At 39.3% G+C, this 14,415-nt stretch overlaps 1 protein-coding gene across 2 annotated transcripts in view; it reads right to left on the bottom strand.

The window, feature by feature from the left end:
• The window catches only part of mmp17a (matrix metallopeptidase 17a), a 74,385-nt gene extending 62,302 nt beyond the window's left edge, over positions 1 to 12,083 (bottom strand). The window contains exons 1-2 of one of the 2 annotated variants that reach the window (XM_077498041.1): positions 11,925 to 12,083; positions 11,588 to 11,786 (exon numbers count right to left, since the gene is read on the bottom strand). In XM_077498041.1, coding sequence (XP_077354167.1) covers positions 11,588 to 11,671 — 84 coding nt within the window. In that variant the 5' untranslated portion in view covers positions 11,672 to 11,786; positions 11,925 to 12,083. Of the gene's footprint in view, positions 1 to 11,587 lie in introns of both variants that reach the window. The other variant, XM_077498040.1, reaches the window with a different exon arrangement.
• Positions 12,084 to 14,415: the final 2,332 nt, after the last annotated feature.

Below are 14,415 nucleotides of genomic sequence, written 5' to 3'. Positions count from 1 at the left end.
ACTGTGCATTTGGTAGCCCAACACAATAATAATAATAATAATTATAATAATAATAATAGTCCAGGCTCGGACCTTCCTGGGTGGAGTTTGCATGTTCTCCCCGTGCCCGCGTGGGTCTTCTCCGGGTACTCCGGTCTCCTCCCACATTCCAAAGACATGCATGGCAGGTTAATTGGGCGCTCCGAATTGTCCCTAGGTGTGCGTGTGAGTGTGGATGGTTGTTCGTCTCTGTGTGCCCTGCGATTGGTTGGCAACCAGTCCAGGGTGTCCCCCGCCCACTGCCCAGAGCCAGCTGAGATAGGCGCCAGCAGCCCCCGCGACCCTTGTTAGGAATAAGCGGTCAAGAAAATGGATGGATGGATGGATAATAATAATAATAATAATAATTATGAATACTCATGCAAATCAGACATGTAATATTGCAATTAGATTGTTCATTAAGCACAATTACATTTTTTGATCAAAAGACAGGTTTGTGGAAGAACTACATTGGGAAAAAAAGAAAAAAAAAGAAAAAGGAAGCAGATTGGCTGTTAATCATCAGTTAATAACTGTGTCAGATTCCCTCCTTCCCCCTCCAAACACCATTTTATCACGATGCGGAAGATGAATCGACAGAGAGATGTATAGAATGGGGTTTAGCTGTCAGCTGGCGCTTTGGGAGGTATCTGATCCTGATGCATGTTTTTTTTTCCCTTTGACCCAACACACAAATCAATTTAGATAAAAATGATTATGGTTTGTTTTCTGTGACAAAACAAAAACATGAAGTGATGATGCCCCCTATTGTTGTAAAACCTGGCAGGTCCAAATTATAAACCTTCTAAGCAATTCTCAATGGGAAAAAAATATATTGGCGGTTATCTATGAATGTTTGTTATTTTGCCGACGCTATGGTCTTCTGCTTCAAATCACACAATAATGAAATTAGGCATGCACAAATGAAAACTGTCAGTAAGAGATGGATCATATTCCCTGCATGCTACATTTTGCCAACAGCCACAGTTGAGTTGAGGATAGAAGAGCTGAACATTATGGAACTATGTAAGCTGATGATGGTAACATTCAAAATGCTAGTTTTTCATATTCAATGATTCTACACTGCTGGTTTGTTGTATATTGAATTACATCATCAGGCGGATTTGATTTTAGTACAAGTCATAATAACTATATTGAATGTTTACTCTTCACGATAACAGGTAATAAGTCACGTGTAATAGTTTGCGTTGTAATGCAACATAATGTCATAAGCAGGGCATTGACATTTTATGTCAAATATTTAATTGAACCACCAGTTTTTTTTTTGGTTTGTTTTTTAGCGCATGCAAATTTGATACTAGTTAAACAATAGAGATTGACAAAACAATTATGGTTGTTGATCAAGCGCAGCTTGAAGCACATCCATGCACAACTGTGGCAACATGATTCTCAACACTGAGAGGAAAAGATTAGTTTAGAACCGATTCCAAACCTTTAAAATATTCCAAGACAATGAATTAATCAGGTGATTTTCCCCATTGTTGATAAAGAAAATTGGTTTCAAGCAAAGTTGTAGTGACAATCTCATCTGGTAACCAACAGAGGCTCGTCACTATACAAATGCGAAGTATGAAATAAACACCAAACACGGGTTAATAAATAATAATCAAGGGGATAAAAATGCTGTTGTAAAACCCTTTAATGCAAAATTAAAATGAATTTGATAGTTGATTAATCGATTGAATAATTCATTCTAAAAATATTCTATAGTGACAGCACTATACAGAATTAAACATTTTCACTGGCTGCTTAACTATGCAGCATCGACAGCACATTCAAGAGAAAGTACACATTCACTCACATCCCATTTAAAATTCAAAACGCACTCAATTTTGGTTAAATTCAAGTAGTTCAGGTGACATGAGTATGCTGTACAGGCTGCCGACAGGCTTGAGGTTGTGTAAGGTAACCAACCACTCCAGACTCTATTTGGGTTTTGAAATATGCAACCGTAGCCAAAGCGGAGGTCTCGAGAGAAACGGCTAGCAACAAGTAAGTGCGGGCTGTTCCCTCCAGCAAGAATGTTATCCGAAAGTAGAGGAAACTCTGACAGGATGAAAGGAGACATTAATTTCTGGCCTCTTCAAGGCCCTTCATTGTTGATGTGAGATCATTAAGTTCTTCTTGTAGAACACGGGCCATTCGGTGTAGTAACTCTTCTGGCTGTTCCCAATTGTGTGGGGGGGGGGGGGGTGACATCTAATTAGCCAATATATAAGACAAGCACTTAAAGATACAATTGAAAGTCTGTGCCTGTTTTGAAGCTATTTTTCTGATTATACTGTAATCCATCAAAAAAGCCAGTAGCACCCAGTGGCCAACGGAAATATAATAACCAAGCCAAATTTCTAGCTGGCCAAAAAGGTCCTGGCCCATTTTCAGTAAATATGGTGTCATTAAGAGACAAACACCAAATGCCAATTATTTTTCTCCAACTTTCTTCTTTTCCGCTCGAAACACAAACGTGTCCACATTGTGAGAGCATTACGTGCCTCCCAAACGTCAATTATTTTTCTCCTGCTTTCTTCTCGTCAGCAAGAAATACAAACATGTTCACATCCGGGGAGCAGAAGTGGCTGACAACGAATTCCCAAACACATTTTTTTTCTTTCGGATTGGAGGAAGCAGGGTGTGTGTCTTTTAATTTGAGTTAAGAAGCAAGCCGCACGCCTTGGGTGCCCATCACTCCTACAACAATGTCAGAGATGAAATCAGCTATGCATGTTACTCCAGGCAACAGTGCTTTTCTTTATCCTAACAAGCAAACAAACATGCTTTGAATTTATTACGTCTCAACGCGCCTCCAAAGGCAAAACTCGAAGAGGAGCCTCGCCGCTGCTGCTTTGCGGTTTCATCCTTTGGACTTGTTTGACTTGAACGTGAATACGCAGGCAGCAAACCTCAAGCAACAACTGCAATTACAAGATCGGGTTCTCTGAATGGCATTGCTAGCCTTGATCTTGCGTAGGGCTGCAGGGAAATGGGCCTCACTTAAAATAGGATGGCCACATGGAGTTGATTTGAGGGTTATTATTACGTTAGGGAGGTTGAGAGTGTGCCAGCTTGTTTCCAACCCACAGTTGCCATAAGTCATGAAATGACAAAGAATGAATGGGAGAATTGGGAAATCACATGCAGTTGAGTGGGGACCCTTATTCCTGCTCTGTTGCGTTCCCTTTTTTCCCTCCTATTACAAACATGTGAACTCACAGGCTGGATTTATGCCACAGGTAGCCATTTTGTACCTCTAGCCTTGGGTTCTTAGCCTGGGTTCGATTGATCGAACCTCAGGGGTTTGGTGAGTCAGTCTCAGGGGTTCGGCGCAGGTCAAGACACACACCCGACTCAAATGATTCGTAATGATACGGTTCGTTTGGCCATCATTGACTGCAGGTGATCACGCTACATTGCTTGGCCTTATCTGTGCTGCAGGGAATTTTTCTTGTGGCTGTTGTGATGCGATGGTACGTCATGTGATTTCTTTATTTTTGTAATGCCTTCATACCTAGTGTCAAGCAAAGAAAAAAAAGTGGTTGGATATATATGTGCAATATAAATTCAAATGTATAACAGAATGGTGTTCCACAGGGTTCAGTTCTGAGGCCTCTGCTGTTTTCATTGTATCTGCTGCCTCTGGGTTCCATTGTATGAAAACAGTGGTGGTTGTATTTACATTTACTGAACACCGGAAAACTACACATTTGCATACATGATCAAAATGCAGGTAAAATATAAGTACTATACTGTAAGTCCAAAAGCAAACAATGGGAGTAAATAAATGTGTGCATTTTCTTTATTTTTTTTTCTTGATTTTGGATAACCACGCAATGCACCACCGAGAGCTGGATTGCTTTGTTTGTCCGTAGCAAAACTCAGGTGCCAGCGCGGATATGACTTCTTGTGTCATGCAGGCGTGGTTTATGGTAAGGTCAATCCAATTAGGTTAGTTCAACAATTCTATTTTTAGAGTGAAATCTTGGCTGTCTAACAGGGTATATCTCGCACTTCCACTGTTGTCGCAATTGTCAGATATCTTACTTTTATTCACATATGAAAGAGGCCTGATTACCTATCTGCTGACCTTCAAATTCATGCGTTATTTTTCTCCTCCCGCTATCATGACGCATCGCTAAAATGGACTACATAGAAACGGGGGAAGAATAGCTCAACTTCTTTTGAAGGCAAGAATGTGTACATTTACATTACATGCACAGCGTCAGATATAAAACCTCAATCTAATCAATGTGTATACATTATTCATTTATATATTACGTATTGAGTGCTCACTGTGAAGTGTAAATAAAGCAAAAGTTGAATGATTCATGTATTGACAACTTTTTAGTTTAAAAAAAAAAAAGACACCCTATTGCTTGTCATTTGCCACAATCTTTCTTCCATTATGTTCTTGCACAACCGTAGTTTCTGTCTCGTACAACAATGCACCCCAACAATGCACATGGCTTTTTATTCACCAAGCTGTATTCACCGAATGTGAAACACTTTCAAGTCCACTTTTGAATCAGGAATGACAACAAGGACTAACGGAGTCACGGGGAAATAATTTGTTAGGATTAAGTATTTGCCCATCCATCCTTGTCATTTATATTGAATCGACAATCTCAAATGTTAATATGGTCTGGTAAAACTTCAGTCATTTACAGATAATCAAGTTAAAGAGCTTGTCATAACTTTGCTTTTGACGTGATTATAGTCTATATCTAAGCAGTTACGCACACATACACGTCAGTCACTTCCTCCAGTGACCCTTATTGAATCAATTTAAGAAAATCAGAAATCTTATTAATGCTTTCACACTCATACATGTCTCTGGAGGATATCACACTTGAAGGAATGTGACGTGACCGAACTAGCAAGGTGAAGATTAAAAGTCTGATTTCCATTTTTCTCAGAAGAAAAGAATGAGGCTTTTCAGTTATGAGGTGTTTCCGAAAATTTCCAAGACGAGTGACACAAAAGATGTATTTCAGTATATATCAGAGGTAAGAGTTGAGGCAGGACAACTTGTGGTTACTTCACCATGCACCTGGTCACTGGTCATATTGCCCTGAACATCTGACAGTTCCTGGCCAAGAACATTAACATGCTCATGTAAGCTGGCTCTGTGTGACCCCCCCCCCCCCCGTTTCCCATGGAAGAATTTGTTTTGGAGTGCATGGAGGCATGGTGGAGTAAGAAAGTGCATTAACTCCAAGGGGAAACAATATTTTAGATTTCATATACCGTATATATTTTATGACCCCAGTCCTGGAGCTTTTCTGACACACAGAATATCTCTATGGAGAAATCAACATTTCAAGATTTCTTGCACCTGAAAAAAAAATAAAAAATCTCCTTGCTAGTGCATTTCATTCATATAACCCAATGTCAGCAGGTTAGATGGAAGTGGGTGGAACAGAAGAGCTAAAAGTATCTTAACGAGTTTTGGCTGAGAACGGAGATTTCCGATCTGATCCCAGTTATTAGTTCTTTATATTGTGGCAACCATCTTTTTGGTATTTTTTTATTTATTTATTTTAAGATGCAATTAGCACTTCAAACAACAACAACAAACAGCAACAACAACAAATTCAGGAAAAAACAACTTTTGTGTAAAGTACATAAACTATTCTACTGCCCACATTGCTCTTCTCATAAATAATGTTCCATTTGCATACAGTTACTGTTTTTTTTTTGGGCAAGTGGGTTAGAACCCATCATCCAATTTTCAAAACGCTTGCTCCGTTGTACTCAGTTTGAAGTGGCTTTGCAAACCGGACTCAGCATTTTTTGATACAATGCCATTTTTGGGAAATCTTGTCACGTTGCTATTTATATACTTATCCAATGAATGAAGTATATGAAGCCTGATCAGTCAAGATGATTTTGTATTCGCCACTTCTTGGCTCGAGTCTTTTTTTTTTTTTTTTCCCCGCGTCTTCATTTTGCATATGGCATTTTTACTTGACCCTTTTTTATTTCAAAACACCAATCCCTCCTTGGTACTTCTCCTGGACTTTCACTGCATCCAATTTTCTCGCTGAGCCCCCTCTATCCTTGGGCCTTAGGGTGTAATCAGACAGCGTATGATGGGCTGGCATAAGAAAACCTCCTACGTGAAGAGCAGGAGGGAGAAGGAGTGGAAGTGTTGTTTTTTTTTTTTTTTTTTTTTTCAATGGATACAAAACTGGTGATATGCACTGTAAGGGAGATGACACCAGTTGTACAGACGCTTGTCAAGATACAGTTTAGAAATGAAATTATTTCCCTGTTGTCTGAAACAAAAGCAAACTACATATAAGGTACGGTTAATTTTGTGAACTCGGTCCATACACAGTTGAAGCATCGCGAGCTGAGTGATGAAAGACTAAAATAGTATGTTAAAAAAAAAAAAAAAAAAAAAAAGACTGAACTGGCATTGACTTGAAGAGTAATGCCATGAATGCGAGATACTGATTTAATCTGAAGACTCATTCAGAGTAAATGATTCACTTGATGGCATGAAATAGTTGAGGTGTTAGAGGGCAGGTTATTTTACTACCAACCAATTTACCATAATCACACATCGAGAATGCCAAGTTGAATGCCAACATTTATTTTTTTTCCCCCCGAATCTGTATTCCAACAAGAATTTATTTCAAATGTGGTGAACACTATTCAGATTTGATACTGTATTAGGAAAAAAGAATTATAAAGCAAAAAAGGATTGTAGTAATGACCTAATTAGCTACTATGTTTCCATATAGATGCCTGAAAACATATGATTTACTGAAAAAAATAAATAAATAAATAAAAATAAATAAATAAATAAAATAAAATAAATAAAATAATATGATTTACTACAAGTCACACAATATCCTTCTACTTCCATATTTTTGGGGGGTCAGATTCCACATTTTCGGCATGTCATATGATCCAGCTAAAGTTAAACATGGTAATCAATCATCATCTGGGGCAGCAAAAGTTCATTCCATAGGGACTTGTCTTTGGGACTAGTGTAGACAGGGGAGGAAAAAAAACCCATTGAAATTTAACTGGTTGTCAGAAAGATGCTAATCTGCTTCCTGAGCAGGGTGGAGGTGCTCTTGAGCAAGACATCTAACCTCCAACTATATCAATGAATTCTGTTCATGTTGTAACTTTTCCGTTTTCCACTCCTAACCAAACATTTGCTACTGCTGCAGCTTGACAATCATTTTACTATAAAATACCAACTGTCGTTCATTAAGAAGCTTCCATAGGAAACATAATTTGTTGGCGGAGAGAATTCAGAGAACTGACTAGTGGCAAACAAGACTAAGGTCATTCTTTTTTTTCCACAGCTTGAAACATGACAGAGAATAATTGAAGAAAGTCGCTCAGTGAGATTTTAGATCAAGAGCTTCTACATGACAGACTGCATGCTAACTTCTCAGCGAGGCGTCCAGCTCATCTCACAGTGACATAGATAATATGGAGACCAAAAACTTGCGCGGCATTCAAAAAGATCACATTTGCAAACAGAAGTATTGTAAGATGGCTAAATCATAAGATTGTTGTGCATTTGGTCAATGGTGTGGAATTGATTGTTGATTAATTGTGTCTTGAAGCAGTTGAGACAAAATGGAGTGAGCTACGAGAAGGGATACAGTTGACCCAAGATGACATCAGCTATGGGAAGCTATGAGATATTATATCCATTACAACACAACTCATCTGGCAGCAAAAATCTGTTTAGTATGAGGAGTCAGAGAGATATTCTTCCTTTGCATTAAAAAAATAACATCTATGGATGTAACGATAACACCAATATCACAATATTAAAATTTCCACAATATCATTGTCATCATGTTACAATATTAAAAGCAGAGCATCTGCGAAAAAGGCCAGGTTGTTTTCCATTTGTGCAGTTCCAGCACCCTCTGGTGTTTAGTTTATTAGTGCAGTTTAATTTTCATTAGGCATGTTTAGGCCACTTACATTTAAGGCTGTCGCTATCGTTTCAGCTCCTCCACAAATTGACTCGATTCACAATGTGTGCGTGCTTTTTGGAAGTAAGTGCCTCAATATTAAGTGTTGAGTTATTCTAGGTTGTTTATGTATATTGAGGTTAATGTTGCCTGTACTATTTGAACTATATGTATAGTATGACCTCAGCTAATTGGAATTTTACAGACAATACTGTACATTTTAGTTTCAATACAGCATTGTGTTTTTTTTTGTTTTTTTAATATCACCAACCTCCCCACAATATTGTGATAATTACGTATATCATGAGATTCATATTATTGTATACATATCATTTTCCAAATTACTGATAAATGAAATGTAGTGAAACAAATGTTACATATTCTTGGAAAACTATACAAACGTGTATGAAGGTCATCGACTTAATTCATACATTTCTACAGGCAGTGGCCTATAATGTCATTTCGTTCCTTACTCTGGTTGTATCACTCTTGCGTGTCAACAGGAAAGCGCTGCTCATTCAGGTGTACAGATCCTTTGGGAAGCTCATCAGTTACTGTATACTTCAGTGGGAGAGGAAGGGGGGGGGGGAGGAAAAAGTCCTCTCGGGGAAAATAACCCAATGAGCACAAAGCAAAAGCGTATTGTGTTTTAGATGTTATGACTCAAGTGCTGAAACTGCACATCGGCGCCGCGCAGCAACACAGTATATCACCGAGGATAGGAGCAGAGCAATAATACCGCTGATGTGTGCTGAGGTGTGTGTGGTTGTTATGGACACTAAGATCACAGGGTGGGTGCGCAAACATATTATAAGGGACTAATGATATAAATGGTTGAATAACTATTTTGTGATTAAGTATTTTTCATATTCTTAGGTATGATGGGCTGTTATGACGCCCATGTCAGCTGTGATGTGAAGTACGACAATGTCCTCCAGCTCCCTCAGTGACAACATGTGACCAACTCATCAACAACATCCAGGCTGCTCACACTGATTGTTTGTCTCTGTTAAATTATATTCTCTATCGCTAATGAACTTGAAATTGGAGTCGCGGGCGAATGCTGAGAGATGCGGTTGCCAAGCAAATAAGCCGGGAAAAGAAATGAACAGCAGACGCAGGCTAAATGGCTAATACAGCGGAACCTGGAAAGTTGAGCGGACAATTTGGAAATCAACCAAAGTGGGACTCGAAATCTGTTCATGATTGTGTCTTTGATCATCGATCAGGGAACAAGTGTGACAAAACGATTTTCACCATATAAAATAGCATGAGTAGAAGTGATCGGTCTCAAACCTGTGGCACGGGGGCCATATGCTGCCCACAGAATGTTATATTTTGGCCCCCTACTTGACATCAAAACTTTTTTTTTTTGCCGTGCTGTTGCTCTACCTTTTGTTTTTTTAAATAACTTACAGATCATCAAACCTCAGGCTCATGAGCACTTTTGTCAATTATTTATTTTCAAAACCTGCCATAAAGAGAAAGGTTGGCAATGCAGCCAATTTTAAGAAAAACGAGACAGCGCAGAAGTTCCCTGAAATGTCTCAAAGGCACAGAAATATTTTTGGTGTTCTTGTAATCAGATGTCATTGCTCACCTTGACATGTTAAGTATGCAAAGTATCAGGGAGATGACATAGAAGACCAGGACACCAATCTTGTTCATTTTCTGGTGAACTGTTCACATACTCGATTGTTATTAAAGACTGAGAAGATTTGAGCAGCCCCATACAAGTTGAGTTTGAGACGCCTCGTCGAGCCCTTTCTTTCAGTGTCTCCACAATGATGAAAATTTTCAAGGGATAGGCCTATTAAAAACCAAACAAACCCCAAAACATCTCATTCAACATTTCCTACTTTATATTTCACTTCATTCACAAACAATTTTTAGGGCTCTCTTATAATTCAAATTTATTCAAACCGAGCTGAGCCCCAGACTACCTTCAAGCATTTCTGCGCTCTCTTTCGGACAGAGAGTTTGACAGACAAATAGAAAATATTAAATCTTCCCAGAGGCCTGCAGAAGTATAATAAAAACATTAACCGCAAGACGGGGGACAGGCAGGGAGAGCGATGCTTTCATGTCTTTGTCACAATTTGAGATTTTGGCGGAAACTCCAGAGCATAACATCATTTAACATCAGCAGGATGGCGCAATAAGCAAGAAGAACGGTTCGAAAAAAGTTGACAAGCAAGTTTCTGTCTTTTATTTCAAAGCTCCTCTGTTGAAAATACAAAAGAACAATACTACAGATCGAGCCAACGGGGTGCAATTCAGTTCAGTTAAATACTCAAAGGAAATATTATGTCTCAATCTGTTTAGAAAACAGTGTCGGAGCCATTACACAAAGGCAAACACTTCTGCATGTTTAAGCTGTAATTGGAAAATACAAAATAACATCAGCAAGAGATAACATCAATATGTCCAGCCTTCCATTTTCTGGAGTCTTTGCCAGCTGACTTCAGACGAAAAGCAGTCAACACTCTGGAATGGCCTCCAGTCATTAAATGGCACATATACTGCAGAAACAGACACCCATTCACACTCCCATTTATACAGTCACTAATTGGGAACTTAACTCGCATGCTGCCAGCACAGAGAAATCAGGTGACTGAACCACTCCACCATCAGAGACTCTAGCAATATATTTATTCTCCAATTTCCATGCAGAAAAAGTTAAATGACAATATCTAGTATAAGCAAAACAGACAGAAATAGAGGGTAGATGCCTTTCACTTAACTACCTGTAGAAAATCTGTTTAAGTACAGGGAGAATATGTAGGGCTTGGCTAAAATTCCAGTACAGAAGGACTAGTAGGGATGAGAAGCGCAAAGCGCAAATTCTGCTGTATTTTTTACGATAAGTTAAAATCTTCCTTGTCAAAGCTGTTTTTTACTACGAGCACCTGCATGATGCTTATGCCAGTATTTAGGGATTTAAAAGACAATTAATATGATTTATTACCACGGATAAGTCAGCCACTTGACGTTCAGCTTCACAGGCAGTCAAACGGGAAGTTCCCTTTGCAATTTGCATGAGTGAGAAAAGCCTTGATGTAATAATCTCTCATGCCTGGTGGGCTAACGCCGGTGACAGTGAGCTCCTCTTGTTATCAGCACGGGATGTTGTCGGGAAAGCTGGACAAATCCCTTCGCATCCATTTATTTATCAATCGCCTCACAGTTCTGAGGTTCTTGAGTCTTTTCAGTCTCTGATATGGCAAAAACATGCAGGTTAGGCTGATTGAAGACTGAGTGTGAACGGTTGTTTGTCTATCCTGTGATAGACCAGCGACCAATCCAGGGTGTAACCTACCTCTCAACAAAAGTCCTTCTGTCTGGAGGCATGGATGGATGTATTTTTTTTTAACTGTATCCTTTCAAAGAGAGGAGGCTACCCAAACACGTACATTTTTTTTTTTATTTTTTTTTAATGGTATGAGCATTGGGTTGCAGTGGGCTAACATTCACACCAAGTACACTATATGAAGAAACAGTGTGGGCATTTTGAGAGGTGTTCACGAATTCAGGAGGATGCTAGCAGGTTTGGGGGGGAGAAAAAAAAAAAAAAAAAAAGTCAGCCGTAGCAAGTAACTTACCACCCCCATGTCCTCTCTGTCGGTCTGCGGGGGAGCCGCTCCGCTCAGAGGCAGCAGCCACAGAATGGGCACCAAGAGCAGCATCTCCGCACATATATTCCTCCTCGTCCACTTGGTAAAAGCGAGAGAAAGAAATTCACGCCCTTAAAACCCGGTTGGTACAGCAGGGCTCGAGCGACAACCCGGGAGGCAGCATCCACTGCGATGAAAAAATAAATAAATTACAAAAAAAAAAAAAAAAAGTCCCGCAACAAGAGTGTAAAATGTCCAGAAATAGTCTACATCACTGTGGAACGCAAACACATAGAAGACATGAAACAGGTGCGAAGCATTACACCTGTTTTTATTGTCCAACTCGGCGCTTAAAAAACAAACAAACAAAAAAAACAAAAAAAAAAAACAACTAATGACACGAAGCGTAAGGGAACATTCCGGCCAGGGTAAAAGGTGCAACGACGTGCTGTGGTGCTCCTCTCGTGGCCGGAGTGGCTCCAGGCAGCGCTGCTCAAAGTAAGTAAGCAGCTGCACAGTACACGCGGATTAGCACACAGACAGTTGGCGTCAACGAAGCCTACTTCCGGGATAGACGGTCAAAATAAAAGTACAATTTTGAGGACGCTACCGTTTCCTCTAAATCGCCTTGAAAGTTATATTTAGGTAAAAGTACAGTGGGGATTGAAAGTTTGGGCAACCCAGGTAAAAAAAAAAAAAAGTGCATAAACAAGCCAAGAGAGATGGGAAAAATCTTCAAGAGGCATCAAAAGAGACATTCTTGTAAAATTTCACCAAAAAAAAAAAAAAAAAGTCAATTTTATTTCAATAATTTATACTTCAAAAATGACAGAAAACAAAATACGTTTGGGCACCCTGCAGATGTTTTAGATGCACCACCCCCTTGTTAAAGATGAGACCTGACAATGTCATGGATTGTTCAAAATCATCGTCAAGAAACACCAGGTGAAGTCAATCTCAAAGGGTCTTCAAATGCTGAGATTCATGTGATCTTTCCCCAACAATCAGTGAAGACTAAGGGGGAACAAATGTCAGGAAAAGTCTACATGAAAAACTGAACACTGAAACTGAAAATAATTGACGCTCACAAAGCAGGAGAAGGCTCTAAGAAGATAGCAAAGTATTTTCAGATGCCAATACGCTCTGTTTGGAATGCAATTAAGAAATGGCAGTCATCAGGAACGGTTAAAGCAAGACCAATAATAAGTAGCAGAAAGATGGCGGTGAAGCCTGTCAGGCATGGTGTGACCTATGTAATACAGTTAGCCTTTGTTTTTGTTTTTTTCATATTATTGAAATTAATACTGTTTTTTTTTGTTTTTTGTTTTTTAATTAATTAATCAATCCTTTATTTATCCTGACAAGTACTTATATGCTGTGTCTAAATTCGTAGGCTGCGTCCTCCAAAGGCCGAATTTGTTGGTCACATGGCATCGCTTTAAACATCCAAGTGTGTAGATTCACTTTCGCCATCTGCTGTAACAATTGGCCCATAACTGGAACTTCAATTGTGTGCTTTTACTCTGAAGAGTGTTCGTTGAACTTCCTGTTGGTTCCCAATGAATATTGTGGACTTTATTTAAACAGCTGTGAGAGAGAGAGTTGAAAATTGAGGGCATCCTTTAGTTTCCGATTTTATTAGTCACCCCCCAAAGAATTAGAACATAACTTGTCTTCAAACAAAACATTACTGAATGGCTGTACTAAGAATGGGCAATATAATGTGGCAAAAATGCCTCTTACGCTGTAAATAAAGATTGTATATGGGCCATCTGCTATTTATTTTCCTAAGCACAGGCAAGATAGATAATGCTAACGTGTACATTTCCATTATTTTGATGGAGCAGAATTGAGTTTTTCATTGGTAATTGACATTGTGTTTATGATTCGACTCGCCCCCTGCTCCAGTCATTTGGGGAGTTTTGTTGTCTCACAAACAAGCGTGATCATGTGTATTTGGTCCTCAGTTAAAATAAGGGAAATGAAGTTTAGAGCCAATTAAAAATCTATTGTTAGAAGTACCTGCATTTCATTTCCTTATTTGAAAGTAAAGCCATTGTGGTGGCTTAATGACAAACAAAGTCACTCAAGTGGAAGAATGAAGTTCAAGCCCTCAATGCGGCAATTTTCCACTTTTCCCGGAAATACTATCTCACAAAACCTTGGAATTCTTATTAGTTTCAGTGATGCTGACCAGAAGATAAGAATTCAAAGCTGTTACTGTCCTGCACGCTCCAGGGTGTGAGCAAAAAGACCACTTCATGGTTGGAATTCCTAAAAAGAATCTCATCGTTTTGGAGACAATTAGCTTGCTACTTTGGAACATTATTATGCTTCATCCATTCAAATGAAGAATCCTGATATCGATGCTGCACATAGGTTGAAAGCTAGCCGGTAGTGGGCTCACACAGGGCCTTAGGCTAGAAAGTATTTCTTCTCATTTGCCATTCTGGTCGATGACAACAAAGGTTTGTCATTTAAACTTCTATCATCTTCAGATTATTTGTCAGAATGCAGAGAATCAAACATGCTAATAGGTGGGAAATCATGCAGGCAACCTGTTAAGGAATTGCAGTGTTGCCTTCTTTCTGACTGATTGCTGACAAGTTTTGTATTTTCTACCGTCCTTGCCTCTTGTGGCTAGAAGATGTGGTATCTGCAACCCGCAAACATTCCTCAGGTAGTACAGTCGCTCCTGGTTAGCACCTCCATAAGTACCATAGCCTGAAGGTTAACGGTATCTCCCAGCACATTTTCAAGAGTGTGGAAGAAATACCAGGAGACAGGCCAGTACATCAGGTGAGGGGGAGGGCAAC

Source organism: Festucalex cinctus, chromosome 15 (assembly GCF_051991245.1).
Source record: "Festucalex cinctus isolate MCC-2025b chromosome 15, RoL_Fcin_1.0, whole genome shotgun sequence".
NCBI lineage: Eukaryota > Metazoa > Chordata > Actinopteri > Syngnathiformes > Syngnathidae > Festucalex > Festucalex cinctus.
This window is presented reverse-complemented; position numbering and strand designations above follow the sequence as displayed.